The following is a 20,984-nucleotide window of genomic DNA, read 5'->3' on the forward strand; positions in this document are numbered from 1 at the left end:
ATTAATTGAGAATACATGCTAAGTTTTCCCAGTTTGAGTGCCAGACCTTGTACTTTAAAGCTGTAGCACCCTTTTACTCCAAACTCTAACTCTTTGGCTTTAAAGAGCTTCTCCTATAGCAGTGTGCTTCTCTATTCAGGATAACTTGGTCCAAAGGAATAAATAAATAACAAGCTATTTCAGATACCATGCATTCCATGTCTTCCAGGTGCTTCACATATGTTATCTTAGTAATCTCTATAATGGTCAGGTAAAACTGGGCTGAGCACAAGAGAGTAACAGATTAGCTAAAACCACCATTGAGTTTGATGTTGAGGTGACATATGAACCATTTCACTTTATCAGCCACCTGCTATATCAGCTCACCAAGATGTAGTTCCATTTGTGATGCTAAGCAGGCTTAGGCAGTATCTGAATGGTGGATAACTTGGGTTATATTTACTGGCTCCAAGCTTTGATAACAGGAAGGATATGATACAAGAAAAACACATTAAACATATGGCCCCTGGCAATTCTACGCAAGGGGCAAGGGGCTGAAAAAACCAGACCCTCAGTTATATGCTGCACAGTATTAAGGGTTTTTAATGAGAGACAGAAACCCTAAAAGAAAGAAAAAACCCAGCAGAATCATCCTTGAATGCTCTTAATATATAAGGAGGTGGTCAATGCAAGTTATTGTTGCACAACGTATTTCAAAGAACCATTACCATAGCAACTGCTGTGCCTAACACAGAAATAGTGATATGTAAAACTCTGTTCAACAGGAAAGATTCCTCCCCCGCCCCCCGCCCCCAAAATATCCCTATATAACCATTTTGTTTTAATAATTAGAAGTTTGGACATTTCTAAAGGGAAATGATTTTGGTGCATGTATCTAGTCACCTCCTCCAAAATCAGATGCACAGTACACACCTCATTCCCTCTGGATCATGGCCAGTCTTTTGGTGATGATATCATGGTATGTTAAATAAAGGAAGTTCTGAAGGCAGATTCGAACACACAGCAGTTTTACTTTACAATGCTAAAATAGTACTTATCTTGCTTTGAGACAAAACATTCACTCAAATTGATAATTTAAGAATTAGTGAAGTCTTATAGTATCCTTCCTGTACACTAAAGATGCAAATCAGCAAGTTAGAGTGTACAGTATTCTCTATAACTTACTTACTTATTCCCTTTAACGCACTTATTTTCATGCTACTTTTACTTTGTATTTCAGGTTCAAATGTTAATTAATAGCTAGTGGCACAATGCCATTACTTATGTTAAAAGTGTGGCCAAACCATCTGTCACCAACGTTCACAGAATAAGATGTCAGAATAGTATTAGAGAAAGTTGGTAAATAATATGCACTGACAAATGCCGTAATATTGCACGTTTAAGAAGAATTTTAAAACCCAAGTTTTAATTATAAACACTTAAAAGACAGAAGGCAGAGCCAGTCTCTCAATCAATTATAAACTTTAGCCATATAGATCTATTCCTTTTCAGATTTGTATCAATAAAAGAACCACCCAAAAGAATGTACAATTTTAATATATCACAGATGTGAATGTGGTATGTTCCTTCTCTGTAGGAAGGGAATCTTGTGTGGCTTATCACTGCCCACCTCTCCACTGGCCAGAAGTCAAACTTTTGAGAGAGTATACCTGGTGAGCAGGGCAACCCCCTCACTGGTTCAATTTGTGCTTAAGCGAGTAACTGAATAGCCCAAAAATAAACAACAGAACGTGAGGGACACAGGTGGCGCTGTGGGTTAAACCACAGAGCCTAGGGGTTGCCGATCAGAAGGTCGGTGGTTTGAATCCCCGCGACGGGGTGAGCTCCCGTTCCTTGGTCCCAGCTGCTGCCAACCTAGCAGTTCGAAAGCACGTCAAAGTGCAAGTAGATAAATACGTACTGCTCCAAGCAGGAAGGTAAACGACGTTTCCGTGTGCTGCTCTGGTTCGCCAGAAGCAGCTTTGTCATGCTGGCCACATGACCTGGAAGCTGTACGCCGGCTCCCTCGGCCAATAACGCGAGATGAGCGCCACAACCCCAGAGTCGGTCACAACTGGACCAAATGGTCAGGGGTCCCTTTAAATAACAGAACAGGGAGGAAAAGAGACACAACTTGTTAGGAGAAAAGAACTCAGCAGTCCCACAGTGGGATATACCACTCTGTTCCCTGGGGCCCAGTCCCAAGAGGCCCTAATGGCCCCTGTAATGAAGCATGTACTCCTTGCATATATATAAGATAAGATAAATCTTTATGCCTTGGTAGCAATGTTGTCGGAACAGATCATCACATGCTTGCCCTCCACCAGTCTCTCCAAGTGGAGGAAAGCCAGTCTGACCACTCTGAGATCCAACCAATTTATGGGTTGACTGGCTTCCACCATGGACCAGATCCCTTGGGCATACTGATTTTCTGTGTGGGCTCCCCAACCCGAGAGGCTCGTGTTCGTGGTTATCGGCACTCGTAGCTGCTCCCTGAATGAGTGCTCCCTCTCTACAGCCCTGGAAAACCACCACCCAAGGGACCGCTTGGTCTTCCTGCACAACTGCAGCCTGACATGCCTCCATTCTCCGAGCTGGCAGCCCTGGGAAGGGAGAGGGTTTTCCCTTTTTTTCCTCTTTTGCCATGCCTAGAGCTGCCGGCAAGAGCAACCTGCAGTGGGGCTGGCAGGAAGTTGAGCTGGCGATGGGGTGGTCCTGCTCACCAAGTACACCCTCACAAAAGTTTGACTTCCTACCATTGGAGAGGTGCGCAGTGAAAACTCACACAGGACCCGCTTCCTTCACTACAGGAGAAAGCACAGTTCTCTGTCCCAAGAGAGAGCACTAGAAAACAAAAGTTACTAAGAACAAGAATATGAAATATGTCTTTTCGCTACTTGCATTTTCTTCCAAAATATGCTATTTAAATGTAACTTTACAGAGTTTGTCAGAAATGCATTCTGGTGCCAGTCGTTTATTTATTTATTGTACAATCCAAAGTGGATTACCCAGCATTATAAAACATAATTACAAATCCAATAAAGCACAAGTTAAACAATGAGAGCATAAAAATAAAAGCCAAGTCGAACAGGAAGGCCTGGCAAACACTGAGGGAATCCTTTTTCACGGAAGAGGAACCCCAGTTATGTCTCTTGCAGCAGATTACAATGGATGAGAGAGCAAGGAATGAGGCCAGGGGTGTCAAGGCTCAAACCAGGATCTGCAACAGTCAGCAAAACATGCACAAAGTGCGAGTAGGAACCCCTCCCCCACACACACGAACACACATCCTCAGAGACTTGACACCCCTGGCCTCAGGGCTGCAAACATTTAAAGCACACACAAACCCCAGAATCCTGGGGACCATAGTTTACCCCTCACAGAGCTAAAGTTTCCAGCATGCTTAACAAACTACAGTTCCCAGGATGCTTTTGGGGGGGTGCACTTTAAATGTATGACATGTACACGGCCGTGTAGCACCAAAGGGGCTGTCATCTCTACATCCTGAACTATCTGGCAATGAGGGACGTCAGTGACTAACACAGAGAGAGATGTTGCCAGGTGCCTGCAATTGCAACTTGATCAACCTGATGCCACCTGTCTGTACTTGCTGCCAGCTATGACAAAAAAAAAAACAGATCAGCCAATTAAAATGACAAAGTAGACACTATAAAGCCGGTGAAAAGGGGGGCCTCCAAAAGTCACTCTAGAGTTCTCCTCAACCCTCCGAAGGAGCAACTCAGCTGAAGTCCACACTGTCTAAGAATTGGGCAGAATGGCTGTCACACTAACCCTCAACTGTCAAGAAGGGAGGCGCAACACTCCGATGAAGGACAGCTGAACTATAAGAGGCTGGAAAGTTGGTAAGAGGGAGAGTTAAACCTCTCCTTCATTAAAGGGAAGCAAGTGTCCTTAGTATCAGGGTATCTCCAAGGAGGTGGAAAGAACAGGCTTTCCTCTACTGCAGCAAGCCTTTCCTGGACAACAGTTGCTGCAGCAGGCGGTGCAGAGATGGGCAGCCTAATAAAGGCATTTCAAAAGCTAGCCAGGAATGCTACAAGCAGGGCTACTCTTGAAATCACCCTGATTTTGAGGATCTAAAATCAGTTAGTCTTAAAAGCCAAGCACAAGAAGACTGGGGTGTCCTTGGAAGGGTGATTTCCAGGTGAACAAAAGAGACAATGGTGATCTTTTTCAACATGACAAAGGGATGTGTTTCACCCTAGGTGGGGGTGTTACAGTACGACCTGAGCGGTCACACAAAAATTCAGGGGCTCTCAATAGCCAATGGATAAGTGATATAGTCATGAATTCAATGCTGCACTTTTTTGAACATTCTGTCGTTGCAAGCATTTCAGCTTGCAAAACAAAACAATTCCCCATCTCCTCCAAATGTGCACTCTTCTAGGGGCTTATCTGACACCCCCCCCAAGTCAATTTTGGGTTGTATGTGAGGGAGGGGAGCCCCATTATGCAAGTGGGTGTCTTTGCCGACAGGACACACAAGGTGAATCCGCTCCCAGTCTTGTCCTGATTGTACTACGGTAGGAAGTGGAGTAAGATTAAGCATTGGTCCTTCCAGCAGTTCCCAGGACAGTGGGTAGAGGGCGGGACACTTCCATCTCAAAATGGAGCCTTTTGAGCCAAGGTGATCCCAGAGGAGGGGGGGTGAAATGGAAGCAAGCTTGTACTCTTTGGCAAAAATGTATTGTACAATGTCATCTGAAGAGGGGTAACCACATCCACGTAGCTCTGCATGATTTTCCAGATGTCTAAGCTCAACATGTGGACATCAGGAGCAGTCTGGAGATGGCAGCAAGATCAGTGTCAGAAGCATTCTTTGGGAGAGCTCTCTTTGGGCACAGAACACATGAAGGGGGCTAATTCTGGTTGAATGTTTTATGTTCCCACTGGAAAACGGAACCTATTTGAGCTAACCATCATCTATATTGGAATGACAAGGATTTGTAAAACCAGCACCTCAGTGGTCTCCTCCTCATTGACTATGCAAAAGCCTTTGACTGTGTCGACCACAGCAAACTATGGCAAGTTCTTAAAGAAATGGGAGTGCCTGATCACCTCATCTGTCTCCTGAGAAATCTCTATGTGGGACAAGAAGCTACAGTTAGAACTGGATATGGAACAACTGACTGGTTCAAAATTAGGAAAGGAGTACGACAAGTTTGTATATTGTCTCCCTGCTTATTTAACTTATATGCAGAATTCATCATGCGAAAGGCTGGACTAGATGAATCCCAAGCCGGAATTAAGATTGCTGGAAGAAATATCAACAACCTCAGATATGCAGATGACACAACCTTGATGGCAGAAAGTGAGGAGGAATTAAAGAACCTTTTAATGAGGGTGAAAGAGGAGAGCACAAAAAATGGTCTGAAACTCAACATCAAAAAAAAAACTAAGATCATGGCCACTGGTCCCATCACCTCCTGGCAAATAGAAGGGGAAGAAATTGAGGCAGTGAGAGATTTTACTTTCTTGGGCTCCTTGATCACTGCAGATGGTGACAGCAGTCACAAAATTAAAAGATGCCTGCTTCTTGGGAGAAAAGTGATGACAAACCTAGACAACATCTTAAAAAGCAGAGACATCACCTTGCCAACAAAGGTCCGTATAGTTAAAGCTATGGTTTTCCAGTAGTGATGTATGGAAGTGAGAGCTGGACCATAAAGAAGGCTGATCGCCGAAGAATTGATGCTTTTGAATTATGGTGCTGGAGGAGACTCTTGAGAGTCCCATGGACTGCTAGAAGATCAAACCTATCAATTCTTAAGGAAATCAGCCCTGAGTGCTCCCTGGAAGGACAGATCGTGAAGCTGAGGCTCCAATACTTTGGCCACCTCATGAGAAGAGAAGAATCCTTGGAAAAGACCCTGATGTTGGGAAAGATTGAGGGCACTAGGAGAAGGGGACGACAGAGGACAAGATGGTTGGACAGTGTTCTCGAAGCTACGAACATGAGTTTGACCAAACTACGGGAGGCAGTGCAAGACAGGAGTGCCTGGCGTGCTATGGTCCATGGGGTCACGAAGAGTCGGACACGACTGAACGACTAAACAACAACACCTCAGTGGTCTCCTCCTCTGTGTTGATGCAATTTAGCATGAAAGACAGTGAGCTGCAGATTAGGAAACCTCTGGTTCAAATCACACTTCTTCCATTATCTCACTAGGTAGGCACAGGCAAAGCACTCCCTCCTCCCCCCAGAGCCTCAGCTCCTCAACCTGCAGTTTGTGGGTAATAATGCTGACTGGCCTTAAAGGGATATTGTTATTGTTATTATTAATTGTAGAAGACCCTTCAATAAGAGTTCTAACTTAACTGTAAGGACTGAAATGGGATAATGCATTGTATGTGAAGTTTTTTCAACACTGTAATTACAACGGAATCACATGCCTCGCTCTTTGTACCACTACACTATATCTTTCTTTTCTTGTCATTTCTTTCTTGTGACCAGCAGCTTGCTTGTGAATCCTATTCCAACAGGGCATGGAGAAACACTGCTGCTGATGTGAATATTGTTCTAGCAGCTATTTTCATCTTCCCAATCACTTCTGGGTTTGCAGTAGAAAGTGATGCAGCGGATAGCCACCTGCAAAATTTTCCCAATTCACTTCTTTTTACAAAACAGGATTCATGATGGCATAGAGGCTATGGCTTCTGAAACAGGGAAAGATTATATGCATGTTCTCGGGTGTTCAGTGGGTCAGCTGCCTGCTGCCTTAGGTTGCACTTGGCCTAGAATGTCTCATGTATTGACATCTCCTCTAAACGATGCCCATGGCCTGTATTGGAAATGTACAGTTCTTGAAATGCCATATCTCACTTTAAAGCAAATGCACTGTTATATACAGTCTCAGCGCTCATCCTCTCACCAGTGCTCAGCAAATTGATGATTACATGTTTGGGATTAGAAAACCATGACCATCAAACCCCTCCACCATGTGATATTTTATATCACCACTATGATATTTTATTATGCATTTATTATTATAACCTGTATTGATATAATTGCTTTGATTTTTTTACGTTGTATAGATAGAATGGTATGGCGTTGACATTGGTGTTCTATGCTGTAACCAGCCCTGTGGTCTTTTGACAAAAGGAAGACGGAAAGCAGGTAGGCAGGCAGGCCAGCAGGCAGGAAGGAAGGAAGGACCACAATACCTCAAGGACCGCCTCTTCCCATATGAACCTACCCAGACCCTGAGATCATCTTCCAAGGCCCTCCTTCATGTGCCGCCTCCTTGAAAGGTCCGGAGGGCGGCAACATGAGAACGGGCCTTCTCTGCAGTGGCTCTCTGTCTATGGATTGCTCTCCCCAGGGAAGTTCGCCTGGCACCTTCATTATACACCTTTAGGCACCAGGCAAAAATGTTCCTTTTTAACCAAGCCCTTGGTTGATCTTATTGCCATCCAACACCCTTTTAGAATGCGGCTCTTTTTTTGGGGGGGGGGAATCGGATTATTGTTTTTGGTTTTATTTTATATGTTGCGGTCTTGTTTGTGAACCGCCCTGAGACCTCCGGGTATAGAGCAGTGTATAAAATGAATAAATAATAATAAATTATTATTATTTTAAGGGCCTGTGTCAATGTAGTGCTTCAAAGATGGGCCAATAAAAATACTATGAGTCACTGAAAAGGTACACTGAAAATATACGAGAACAACGTAAGCATTCTACTGGATCAGGCCAAAGTCCCATCTAGTCCAGCATCCTGTTCTTACAGTGGCCAACGATATGTCTATGGGAAGCTTGAAAGAAGGACCTGAGCACAAGAGCACTCTCCCATAGTAAAGATAAAGGTAAAGGTACCCATGACCGTTAGGTCCAGTCGTGGACGACTCTGTGGTTGTGGCGCTCATCTTGCTCTATAGGCCGAGGGAGCAGACGTTTTTCCGGGTCATGTGGCCAGCATGATTAATCCGCTTCTGGCGAACCAGAGCAGCACACAGAAACGCTGTTTATCTTCCCACTGTAGTGGTACCTATTTATCTACTTGCACTTTGACGTGCTTTCGAACTGCTAGGTTGGCAGGAGCAGGGGCCGAACAATGGGAGCTCACCCCGTCATGGGGATTCAAACCGCCGACCTTCTGATCGGCAAGCCCTAGGCTCAGTGGTTTAGACCATAGCGCCACCCGCATCCCTGTTAATTCATATTATTGTTCTTCCTAACATACTTTTGTCTCTCTTGATTCATCCCCATTCCCTTCATTGCAAATCTATCCCCACCTTGTTTTTGTGTAAAGTCCATTTTTATTGGAAACAAAAGTAGGGGAGGGGGAACTTACTTCCTATGAAGTTATCACTGCCATTTTCATAACAAATTATTGCAGGGAATAATTAAAACTTCAGAACTGCACAAACCCCCAATGTCCTCAAATAGCTGAAGTCCAGAAATTCCTTTGTTACTAATCCTGTGCTCTCTGGAGTCAGTGGACCATCACAAAGTATAAAAATAACTGGTGCCTCACAGCAGACCTTTACTCCTTGCCATCTTAAATTTCACTGTGAGACTTGATGGGCCTTTTAAAAGGGGTTGATGTTTTCTCTTAGTAAGCAGCCAGAAGCCTTAGCTATTCAATTGCAACTGAAAGATTTCTTTAAAAACCTATTCGTGGGGTGTTTCTTTGTTTAAACACTTCCCAGTGATGGACTGTGTGCCCAGCAGAAACCTTTTTAACATTCAACACACACCTAGACTACATAATAAATCTGTATTGAAAACTCATTTCTTATGAAAGTAATAATTTTATACCTTGAACAAACATCACATTCACATATGATTTCCTATTTAGCTTACTGCATTGGTTGTTCACTCTCTTTCCTGTTCCTTCTATATCTTTCTCTTTTATAATAATTTGCAATCATACAGAATAAAGTTTTTCCCCATACAAGCTGACATTGAAACAATTTCACAGCCACAACAGAGAAAAAGTTATTCAGATTGCTACTACACTTTTCATTCCAAAAGACCTTGCTTTTTTATTTGTCCTTTATATTCCCGAGTTTCGTCTTTTTCATAGTTTCGCTTAGAGATACACAAGTTATCTCCTTGCCTTTCGTGCCTTGTGACACATATTATTATTGCTGTAAGGGCTAAACTGAGTTGTCACCTACAAAATTTTGCAGGGCAAAAGGAGTAAGGAGATAAGTTATGGGGGGAGGGGGTCCAGAAATCCCTCTTGCTCAATTATTTCCAGTAGTGTGTGTGTGTGTGTGTGTGTGTGTGTGTGTGTGTGTGTGTGGCAGCTTCAGCACTATATTATTCTATGATTAATCTAAGGCACATATATAGTAAGAAGTAACAACAACCGAATCTAACAAAGGCACTAAGAAAAAGTATGCTTCTCAAAACCCTTATTCAATTTTGGCCAAAGCTCTACATTGAGAAAGTAATGCAGCCATCTACAAGACTGACTTGCTGATGATCTACAGTGGTACCTCGACTTACGAAGACGATCCGTTCCACGGCTGTCTTCGTAAGTTGAAGTCTCCGGTTGTCGAAGCCCCTGTTCTGTGCATGCGCGAAGCACGATGTTGTGCTTCTGCACATGCGCAGAGCGCACAGCGACAAAACTTCCAGGTTTGCCGACTTCAGAAGTCGAAACCTTCGGAAGTCGAGTCATTCGGATGTTGAGGTACCACTGCAATTAGAAAATGTTGGTGAAACCAGCAAGTTAAGAGCAGATCCTGAGATATGGTCTGCATAAGGTGGAGAGATAAAAGGGTCTATAGAGCACAATACATTACTTCCAGTAACTCTTACTGGGAAGAGTGTCTGGACAGAGAAGCTGCAAGGAGATACAATGGGGGAGACCACAACATTATTTATTTAAACTGTTAGTCATTTAAATATATTTTTAAAAGTCTCTACACAACTTACCCAGAAAATAAAAGCCAAAGGCATTGCATAAAACCAGACAATGCCTTACAATAAAACCATTAGAAAACCTACAAAACAAACCCAGAAGACGGAAGAAAATGTAAGCTGCAGAAAACGTTTCATTAATAAACAAGAGAACAGTTTATATAATCCATCAAATACAGTATGACCGTATCTTACACAGGGTTTGCTTCTAATGGTTCCATGTGTACTCAAACCTTTGGAAGCAATCCCCGGGGGCATCCCAGGGCTTCCGGAACCAGTATGCCACCTCCATAAACCACAGAATGTTCTCACAAGATCTCACGGGAACACGCAAGTTCCTCAAATATCTCACAGGAGCATTCCAGGCCAAGCAAGAAAAGAGAACCTTGCTCAGAAAGCAAGATAGAGCTTAATAGCTCTTTTTGTGCTGGGAAAATCTGGTGCAGAGAGTTTTTAAACGGTCTTGCCTTGCTTCTCAAGCAAAGGCTCTCTCTGCATGACACTGCCACATATAAATTGCAGAATTTCAACCAGTCAGATTTCAAATATAGGTGGAAGTGTACAAGTTAAATGTGCTTAAGAAGCAATCATACTGTAGATTTTACCTGGCACCAAAAATGATGTTAATGATGATGCTAGGCAAGCCTCCCAAGGGAAAGCATTCCACCATGGAGGAACCTTAGCTGAAAATGCCTTCCTCCTTGTTGACGTTCCTCAGGGGAGAATCTCAGATTAAGACCAAAATGCCCAGGTAGGTTTACAGCAGGAGAGATGCTTGAAAAGATATTGTGGTTATGAGTTGTACAGAGCTTTATAGGTCAATACCAGCATGTTGAATGAGCTTGGAAATGTATAGGCCACCAGCGTAGCTGTGCCAGGATCGGTGTTATATGATCAGCTTGCATTGAGCTTGTCAGCAATAAGGCAGTCATATTCTGCCACTAGCTGTAGTTCCTGAAAAGTCTTCAAAGTTAGCCCCACATTACAATAATTTAATCATGAGGTTACTCCACATGACTGAGGCTACCTATGCCTCAGAAGACAGCAGGGGATCCTGGAGGATCTCAAAATTATGGACCTGCTCTTCCTCAACTGTGCACACCTGTTGATTTAAAAATTGGACGCCACTCAATAAATTAAGCCCACGTTTAAACTTGATGGAGTTATCATGTCACATCTTATTTGACTGTAACCCTAAGCCTGCCAACTCTCCCATGACCAAAGGAATGGACCATCCCTCCCCTTGACAGGGTTCTGTGGGGAGAGAAAGGCCAGAGGTAACAAGTGTGGAAGCTGCAGTGCCCATGGCTGCATCTAAAAACTCAGGGCCAGCCCACCCCTGAGATAAGGTGAGGCAACCACCTTGGGTGGGAGGATCCACAGGGGCAGCAGATCAAGCCTTCAAGGAGGCCATCACTGGCTGCTGCAGCCACTGCCACGGTAGCAGCAATGTTTGTGGCATACTCCTTGAAGCTGGATCTGCTACCTCCTCGGCAGTGCTCCCCCAATGCTGTCTCTACTGCAGCCTCTCAGTAAATAGGGGGCCCTGGTGGTCTCCTCCTGCCCCGCCCAGCATGATTCAGAATGGGCCCCTTTCCCTTCTGCAATTATCTTTTGAGTCCCACTTCAACTGTCAGGTAAGATTGATTTGACTCCCCTGCCCTTGTTCCTGATATAAATCTTCAGTCACCCCGTCTTCTCTGGCCAAAGTAGGGGGCATTTTGTGGTTTGCCTCAAGTGCCAAAAAGGTAAAGACTTAATTCATAGAGATGAATTGTTGTAAAACAGGATAGTCAGAAAGGTTTGGTGACAGACCAGAAAGACCCACTTTAAAATCCCTCCGTACTGGATGGTTTTGGATCAGTCTCTCACAGTTACTAACCTACCTCAAAGGATTATTTTGGGAAGATAAAATGTGAGAGGAGCATGAACACCACCCTGAGCTGCTCAAAAGAGGGGAAGGATCAAAATATAATAAACAAAGCATAAATGATACAGGACATGGAGAGCTCGGTATTTGTTTTATGAACAACGCAGAAGAACTTTGGCACCTTTCTCAAATCCTGAATGTTACTATGCAAAATAAGAACAAATATCTAATTTCCAGCTTGGCTACCTAACATGTATGTTTTGACATGCTAAATAAATTGCATGGCATTTATAATTATATTGATGCGTAACTGGAAACATTAGTGTACTCTATTGAAATACATAGAACTGATTTTAAATATTGAAGTGGTGCTTGCCTATGGATGTTACTTTGGGGGGGGGGGTAGGTATTCCTGGGCTCAAAATAGAAGTTGGAAAAGAGTATCCTTAAAGAACCACATATGACAAAACTGACAACTTTTTAGATTCATAACATCTTGCACTAAACATAAAACCATGAAGATTTCAGGACTATTATTCTGGTTAGTATTATTTTAAAAATGCACTTTACATGAGAAATTCTTTGTAGAATATGAACAAAGGTTAAGATTACTCATAACTGAAATGGTGAATGAACATGGCTACAATACATGCTTGTTCTTGCTCCCCTTTTTAGTTCTATTAAGCAAGGCAAGATAAAAATAGAGCCACTCACACATGCTGCTCACTGTGTCAGGGATTTATATTCCCTTTTTATTTAATGTTCCTATAGTGTTTGTGGTTTTTGTTTGCTTAAACCTGATTGCTTTTTATACTGAAATATATAAAACACTCTGCAAGAATCTGATTTATTAAAGAAAAAACCTCAATGCTGAACAGTTCTTTTTTAAAAGCCAGAAATAAATGGTAGAATTAAACCAGATGGCAGTTAATTTAAATTCTTGCTCAGGAATCAACAATATTGACCTCAATCACACCAGTTTCAGAATAACTGCTTGAAAAGCAAACAGACATAAACGACATCATTTCCTATTTGTTCAAAATATAAACAAAATGCATTTTTCATTTTATGCAGCATGTCGACTGTCCTGATTTCTGGAAAACCAACATGCTTTTCTTTATTCCAAAGCAAATGCCATACCAAAAGCACACAACATACAGAATAAGCTCAGCAGCCATTTGGTTTCTACACACACAGAAAAAAATTAAATTACAAAAAATATATGCTTGAAAACACCCACAAACCATCACATATACACATCTCTGCATAATTATAGAGGAATACAAGAACTCTGACTTGAAGCCTAGCAACAGTATCCAAGTATTAGTTAGTCTGCTAATCAACTACCCCAAACTCACACATCACCACCTCAATGTGTTTCATATTTAAAAATAAAACCCCTCTTGTTTCTATCTTCAGAGCTGCTGAAGGAGAAGGTAAATGATAAAACAAACCTTGTTCACTTGAGGAAGAACAACCCATGTCATTTAATCCATCTGATAATTCATCTCACCACAAAGAGCCAAGGCAAAACAAAATAAAAAGATTTAAAAATAGGTTATCCAAGTCAAAGGATTCTCAGTTCGCAGCATATTTAATATGTGCATAGCTGTATTTAAAGAGACCTTCAAGATTCCTATATATATTATTGCTGGTTTTTTGTATCTCCATCCTATAGAAGCCATAGTAAAAGCCGTATAGCAAATGCTTTCTAAACCTTCTGTGCTCATTTACTTGCAGACAGCTGTAGACTGGATGAAAACAATCAGGGATTAACTTTTCTATTCATCACAGCTTTTAATCCATTACTTTCCCTTCAGTCTTCAATAAAAATAAATAGATAAATAAAAATAAAATGCTGCAACTAATTGCAGTAAGAAGAGGGCAAATACATGTCAATCAATGGGGTTTAGCTGCTGGACAGTTTGTTAAAGCCTTGCAGTGTTCAAAGATGCAATGGTGGTTTTCAACACAAAAATAAAATGGTATTGTACTGACACTGAACTGTAAGATCTTTCCAGATCTCAACAACAATTGACAGTGCCCAGTTATTTTAGAGAATGCTCCAATATATCAGAAATGTTTATAAAAGCTTATTACTGGGAATGTAAGATTATAGGAATGCAAGGTGATAGGTTGTGTTCAGTGTGATGCTTGAAGTACAAATGCGTGTAAAAGAAATTTGTGACAGATTAACTGGATACCTTTCACTGCATACCTCTCCAAGTTGCTGTCGGAGAAATAAGGGACCGGGCGGAAGTAGCAGACCGGAAGTAGCGCTGCCGCCATTTTGGAACTGGGCGGAGCATGCTCAGAAGTGACTTTTGATGCTGCTTTGCCCAGTTCCAAAATGGCCGTCGCGCCAGAAGTCGCACTGCAGCCATTTTGGAACTGAGCAGAGCAGCATCAAAAGTCGCTTCTGAGCATGCTCCGCCCAGTTCCAAAATGGCCACCGCGCCAGAATAAACCGGAAAAAAATCCGTTTTTTCAGCTAGGAACAGCTGGAAAAACGGGGATTTCCCGGGTAATATGGGAGACTTGGCAGCTATGGCTTTTCACTCCCAAGATGTCTTGTTTTTTCAAATCATGTCATAAAATAAATTACCTTGAAATGTGACTTTCAATCTTAATATTTTATCTTTTTGCCCCTGCCTCTCATCGTTCCAATGAAGAATTTGATCAAATATGAAACTGACAAGTGTTAATGATACTGTATAAGAATTCATTTCTTATAGGACAAGGGTTTCTAGTCTAATCCTTTTCCCATTAAGTACTGGAAATGAGGTGTAACAAGTGCACTGCTAATGAAATACCTCAATCAAGGGGCTTATTTGGATGTAATTTGCCCCTCAGAATGGGAGTAGGCCTGTCACTCACGGGATCTCCTAGCCCCTGTGACCTCTTTACCTAAGGAGACCCTAAAGAGGTCACAGAAGAGAAGCTTGTTGAGAAAGGTGGGGGGCACTGCCACCATGCAATTTCTGTTCTCATCCTGAAGCAAAGTTCTTAACCCGAGGTACTATTTCTGAGTTAGCGGAGTCTGTAACCTGAAGCGTCTGTAACCTGAAGCACCTGTAACCTGAGGTACCACTGTACTAGAATTTATCTTCTACCCCTTCTAACTCCTAGCGTGGCTGTCAGCCCAGCAGCAGATCTACGATGTCCCCAAAGACCTCAGCTACATACCTTTCTGTCCTTTTGAGCATCACGGTCAGCTAATGTTCCCTGAGAGCCAGAAGCATGCACTCATAACTCCCACCCCACAGGAAAATAAGTGTACATATGATGCTGTGTAATATATTGTACATTTCCTGTAAAAACAGGAAATGGTTGAAACATCCTTATAAGGGTGGCATGGACCTCCATGACATGGAAAAGGACACAACTGCAAAGGGTTGGTGAAACAAACATGTTTCAACCATTTCCCCTCTACCACTTAGTAAACATTGAGTAAAACAGTCCTCAGCATTCTTCAGTGTAACATCTACAGAGAAGGCTCTAACCCATGCCGTACTCTACAGTAGTCCCTAAATGACAGAATATGGCACAGCATCTCCCCAGATTATATTTCAGATGATAATGGAGGATATCCAATGAAAGAAGAAAGTCTTTAGCCATACTCTGAGTAGATAAATTATAATCAAGGGACAAGTCTACTTTTTTAATAGGTCTTTTCTGAGTATGGTTAACTTTGGATATTACCCATTGTTACTACAAAATGTACAAAATGGAACCATCTGGTATCTCCACTGGTCACAATCATCTACAAGTATTTTCTTTGCTTATAATTGAATATAGTAACTTTATTGATTAGAAGTTGTAATTTACATGCTGATATATATTACATACCTATATCAGTTTCCTTGTGATTCTTGATATATTCAGCGAGCTCAAAATTTCCAGCAATTATTGCCACCTAAAAGATGAGAGAACAGGGTACATTTAAGATTTTGGGGTTAAATCTTATGTCCCATAAGTTATATGTGATTAAAATTCTAGTAGCAGATACAGACAAATATCAATTAGCTACGTTTCCCCATATAACATCCTTGCTGATCCTTATTTTTTAAACTTTCACATACAGTTCATATTCATGCTGGCTGTAAAACAGATGCTTTGGATTTCCATAAATGCACATTTTAACATCATAGGACTCATGTTGCCCAATGGTGATTCATAGAAATAGTTTGTTGGCCACAGAATCAGTAGAAGCACAGTTGGCAACAACACCTCCAAATATTGACATATTCTTCCATCAACAGACAAAAAAGTAATGGATTACAATACACAAACAAAAGAAAAGAAAATTCACTGGAGGCGGCCTTATAAAGATTTTGCAGAAACTTACTTGGTTGAGTTCTGATGCAAAATAGTGTGATCAATCAAGTGTTTTACACAGTAGAGACCCTGAAAACTGCTTTATACCAGGTCAGACTATTTGTCCATCTCAGCTGGACAAATCAGCTACTTCCTCATCTTTATTTTAACTTATGATACCAGTAACTGAACATGGGACCTACAGCACCCTAAAGCAGTGTTTCTCAACTTTTTTTGGGCCACGGCACACTTGTTCCATGAAAAAAATTACGAGGCACACCAACTCTGTGCCGCCCTCCCCTTTTCGGGGAGAAAACTGGGCCTGGGGTTCAATAGTACTGTAATCAATAATGTTTGTGGTGGTGGCGATGCAATCGGATCGTCCCTGTGACGGGTAGGGGGCTGAAGGCTCTTACGCCCCCCTCCTTTTGAAGCGAATAATATTGGGGAGGGGGTCAACACCCCCAGCACCTCACACCGCCTGCCCCCCCTCGTCGATTACTATTATTCCTATTACCATGTATTTATTCATCACCCGCCCCTCACCCTAAGGACCCAGGGCAGGGGTGGGAGGGGGCACTTACCGCCCGCAGGAGGAGGCGGTTGAGGAGGAGGAGGAGGCCTGCTGGGCCCCTCCGGTGGTCTCGAATAGAAGCGCGCCGCCGTCGCTGCGCCTCACAGGCGCTCCCCCCGCGGCGGCGGGCCTCGTCGCTTGCTGCTGCTGCTGCTGCCGCCTCCCCTTCCTCCTCAGAGGGGGCTTCTCAGCCAGAGGGCCGCTCTCCATGCCGGGCGAGACCAGACTCGCCTCCGCTTAAGCCCGGGACGAGAATGGTTAATGGCGGCGGCTGAGGGAGGAGGGCCGCCCGGCCGCCTCGGCAAAAAAAAAAAGCCGTTTGAAAATGGCGGCGGGAGCCGCGCCGGCCAATCAGCGCCGCCAACGGCCGGTTGCTAGGAGACGGCGCGGGGTGCGAGTGGGGAAGAGGCCTAGCTGCCAGGCCTGAGGTCTTCTTCACTTTGGGGATTGCCCTTCTCCCCAAATCGCCCTTCTCGTCGCCGCACTCACGGCACACCAGCCAGCGTCTCGCGGCACACTAGTGTGCCGCGGAACAGCGGTTGAGAAACGCTGCCCTAAAGCATGTTCTCTGCCATACTGTATGATTATCTCTATTGAAAATACCACCATGCTCCCCACTCGAATATTGTAAAATAACCATAAAATTCACCACTTTTAAGCTGTTCAGTTTGACAAACTTTTCTGCTGTGTTATATTTGTATTGATTTTCTTGTATTTAATATATTGTATGATGCTTTAGTGGCCCTTTGGGACAAAAAGTGGCAATCAGATGAATAAATAAAAGGGAGTCAATGTCAAGGCAGTTAAATGTGTGTTCACATCACAAGATGGAAATCCTGATTGGCTCTGCAAATACCTGCAAACATTATTCCTTAGCCTGTCTTTCCTTTAAGCAGTTCCTGTAAGGCAGGTTAGAGGAGAGAGAGTGACTGACCCAAAGTCACCTAGTACTCTTAAGGTTATAAAACATGGACTTTTGAGCTAAATTAGAAAGACTGCAGCATCTAGACTACAATATTAGATTTGTTGTTTAGTCGTTTAGTCGTGTCCGACTCTTCATGACCCCATGGACCATAGCACGCCAGGCACTCCTGTCTTCCACTGCCTCCCACAGTTTGGTCAAACTCATGTTTGTAGCTTCAAGAACACTGTCCAGCCATCTCGTCCTCTGTTGTCCCCTTCTCCTTGTCCCCTCCATCTTTCCCATCATCAGGGTCTTTTGCAGGGAGTCTTCTCTTCTCATGAGGTGGCCAAAGTATTGGAGCCTCAGCTTCACGATCTGTCCTTCCAGTGAGCACTCAGGGCTGATTTCCTTCAGAATTGATAGGTTTGATCTTCTTGCAGTCCATGGGACTCTCAAGAGTCTCCTCCAGCACCATAATTCAAAAGCATCAATTCTTCGACGATCAGCCTTCTTTATGGTCCAGCTCTCACTTCCATACATCACTACTGGGAAAACCATAGCTTTAACTATACGGACCTTTGTAGGCAAGGTGATGTCTCTGCTTTTTAAGATGTTGTCTAGGTTTGTCATCACTTTTCTCCCAAGAAGCAGGCATCTTTTAATTTTGTGACTGCTGTCACCATCTGCAGTGATCAAGGAGCCCAAGAAAGTAAAATCTCTCACTGCCTCCATTTCTTCCCCTTCTATTTGCCAGGAGGTGATGGGACCAGTGGCCATGATCTTAGTTTTTTTTTTGATGTTGAGCTTCAGACCATTTTTTGTGCTCTCCTCTTTCACCCTCATTAAAAGGTTCTTTAATTCCTCCTCACTTTCTGCCATCAAGGTTGTGTCATCTGCATATCTGAGGTTGTTGATATTTCTTCCAGCAATCTTAATTCCGTCTTGGGATTCATCTAGTCCAGCCTTTCGCATGATGAATTCTGCATATAAGTTAAATAAGCAGGGAGACAATATACAAACTTGTCGTACTCCTTTCCTAATTTTGAACCAGTCAGTTGTTCCATATCCAGTTCTAACTGTAGCTTCTTGTCCCACATAGAGATTTCTCAGGAGACAGATGAGGTGATCAGGCACTCCCATTTAAGAACTTGCCATAGTTTGCTGTGGTCGACACTGTCAAAGGCTTTTGCATAGTCGATGAAGCAGAAGTATATGTCTTTCTGGAACTCTCTAGCTTTCTCCATAATCCAGCGCATGTTTGCTATTTGGTCTCTGGTTCCTCTGCCCCTTCGAAATCCAGCTTGCACTTACAATATTAGATTAATCAGTTAAAAACCAGAGAGGAGGACTAAATGGATTGCCCTTATAATGGATAAATGGATGTAAGAATCTGTATTTCCCAAGGAATCCGGATTGGAACCAATGCTTTTTAACTTCTTAGTAAATGATCTGGACTTAGGGCTGAGCACTGAAGTGGCATGTTTAATAGTGATGACAAAATATTAAGGGAGCAAAATCAAAAAAAGGGATTGCAAGGCACTCCAAACTGAGGGAATAGGGAATAACATGGCTAATGTGGATCAATGTTGAATGTAAAGTGATGCACGATGTATATATAGTAATGGAGTCTGAGCTGGCCCTGGCTGACCAGGAAGGAGAACTTGGGGTTGTGATGTATAGCTCAATGAAGAAATTGATTCAGAGTCCAGCAACTGTGAAAAAAGGTGAATTCCATGTTAGGGATCATTAGTCAATATTGTAAACCTGTGGTGCAAATCTATGGTGCACCACCTGGTGTTTTGTGTATAGTTCTGGTTACTGTATCACAAAAAGTATACAGTATTATAGAGTTGGGAAAGGTACTGTAAAGAGCAAGTGAAATGATCAAGGGACAGAAACAACTCCCCTGTTATCATTACTTGAGCACTCTTAGTTTAGAGGGGGAAGGAAACAAGAAAGGGAGACATAATGTGTGGGCAGCGTAGCTATGCGTGTTGTGAAGGAAGTGGGCTTTTAAAAAGCTATACTTCCTGTCATATAAATAATAGGAGAACCTGGGCTCATCCAAGTAAACCAAATGGTAGAAGATTTAGGACAGACTGTGAATAGTTGGAACTATGGAATTCATTACTGTAAGATGTGGTGATGACCACCAACTCAGACAGCTTTTAAAAGGGATTAGACAAATTCCTCAAAGAAAGGATTATTAAGGACTGTATACTACCTTCAGGAACAGATGCAGCGTGCCTTTGAATACCAGCTTGCTAGGGAACAGCAGTGGGAGAGAGCTATTTCCCTCATGTCCTGCTTGAGGACTTCCCATAGGCATCCTGATGGCTACAGCGGAAATTACTAGGCTAGACAGGTCCCTGGTCAGAGGCATCAGGGCTGTTCTTATGTCCTTAGGACAGGCCCACCCCCAAAGGGAGGGGAAACTTGCAAAAATGTTAATGCACGTGGCAGGATTCAACTATTAAATGCCTGCACAAAGACTTCTCCTTGTGCAGAGGGTTTCCCCCTTGCTCCCCCACCCTCCAAATTGACTTGGGGTGGTGGGAGAAGAGAGATTTTCTGTTAGGGCATTGCCCTAGTGGAAGAACTGCCCTAGCACAACATTGAATTCCCCCCACAGTAATTTCTGAGTAAATTCTGATAGTGACTTTGATTGACTAAATGAGAATGATTGGGGTGGGGGGTAAATACTTATTTTAGTCACCTGTTTAAGACTGCGTGCTAACCTCCCTACATGTCTAATCTGCCTCACCGCTGAAAATTTATTCAAGGTACTATTACCTGATCGTCACTTTTTAACTATGATATCTAGCTAAAGGAGAGCATTGCCTTCACAATTCTAAGAAACAAAACTTGTCATGTTCAAGAGTTAAACAGTCTATTTTATATATGTACCTTTTCCTGTAGTACTGTGCAGTTAATTTGCAGATAAACATCATATGGTGTGCTAAGGCACAGAGAGATTGAGTGATTTGGCAATACCCACTGCAACTGACATTGTTATGATTCTCTCCACGGTAATAGTTTTATACATGTAGTGAAGCTAAATAGGACTCTATTCCACAAATACATTCATTAACCTCAATAAGATAAGCAGCCAATCAGTATAAGTATCTCTGAACCTGCCCTTTAGCAATGAATGCGCCATAATTTTAAGGAATATATGATTTTTTTTGTGGGCTGCAAGCTCTCAGTAGCAATGGAGCTTGGAAAAATAAACATCTGTTTTAATTCAGGCTCTTTTCTGGCAGGCTCCATTCATGTAAGTTCAAGTACTGTAATGTTCATTTAGAGATAAGGGGTATGGGCTCATCATCAACTTATGCTCATCCAATGACAACAATTTATTTTAAGCAACACAACCTCTCAGTCTTAACCCTCAGAACTCAAACACTGAAGAGTTACAGCTACTAAATCTAAGACACATTTTTTTTAA

The 20,984-nt window shown here is 42.7% G+C and overlaps 1 protein-coding gene across 7 annotated transcripts in view; it reads right to left on the reverse strand.

Annotated features, from left to right (window-relative positions):
• The window catches only part of SHANK2 (SH3 and multiple ankyrin repeat domains 2), a 339,643-nt gene that overhangs the window by 227,100 nt on the left and 91,559 nt on the right, over positions 1 to 20,984 (reverse strand). For all 7 annotated transcript variants that reach the window (XM_088668511.1, XM_088668485.1, XM_088668502.1 and 4 more), the window contains one exon: positions 15,591 to 15,657. In XM_088668511.1, coding sequence (XP_088524637.1) covers positions 15,591 to 15,657 — 67 coding nt within the window. The remainder of the gene's footprint in view (positions 1 to 15,590; positions 15,658 to 20,984) is intronic.

Source organism: Zootoca vivipara, chromosome 1, assembly GCF_965207765.1.
Source record: "Zootoca vivipara chromosome 1, rZooViv2.hap1.1, whole genome shotgun sequence".
NCBI classification, from domain to species: domain Eukaryota; kingdom Metazoa; phylum Chordata; class Lepidosauria; order Squamata; family Lacertidae; genus Zootoca; species Zootoca vivipara.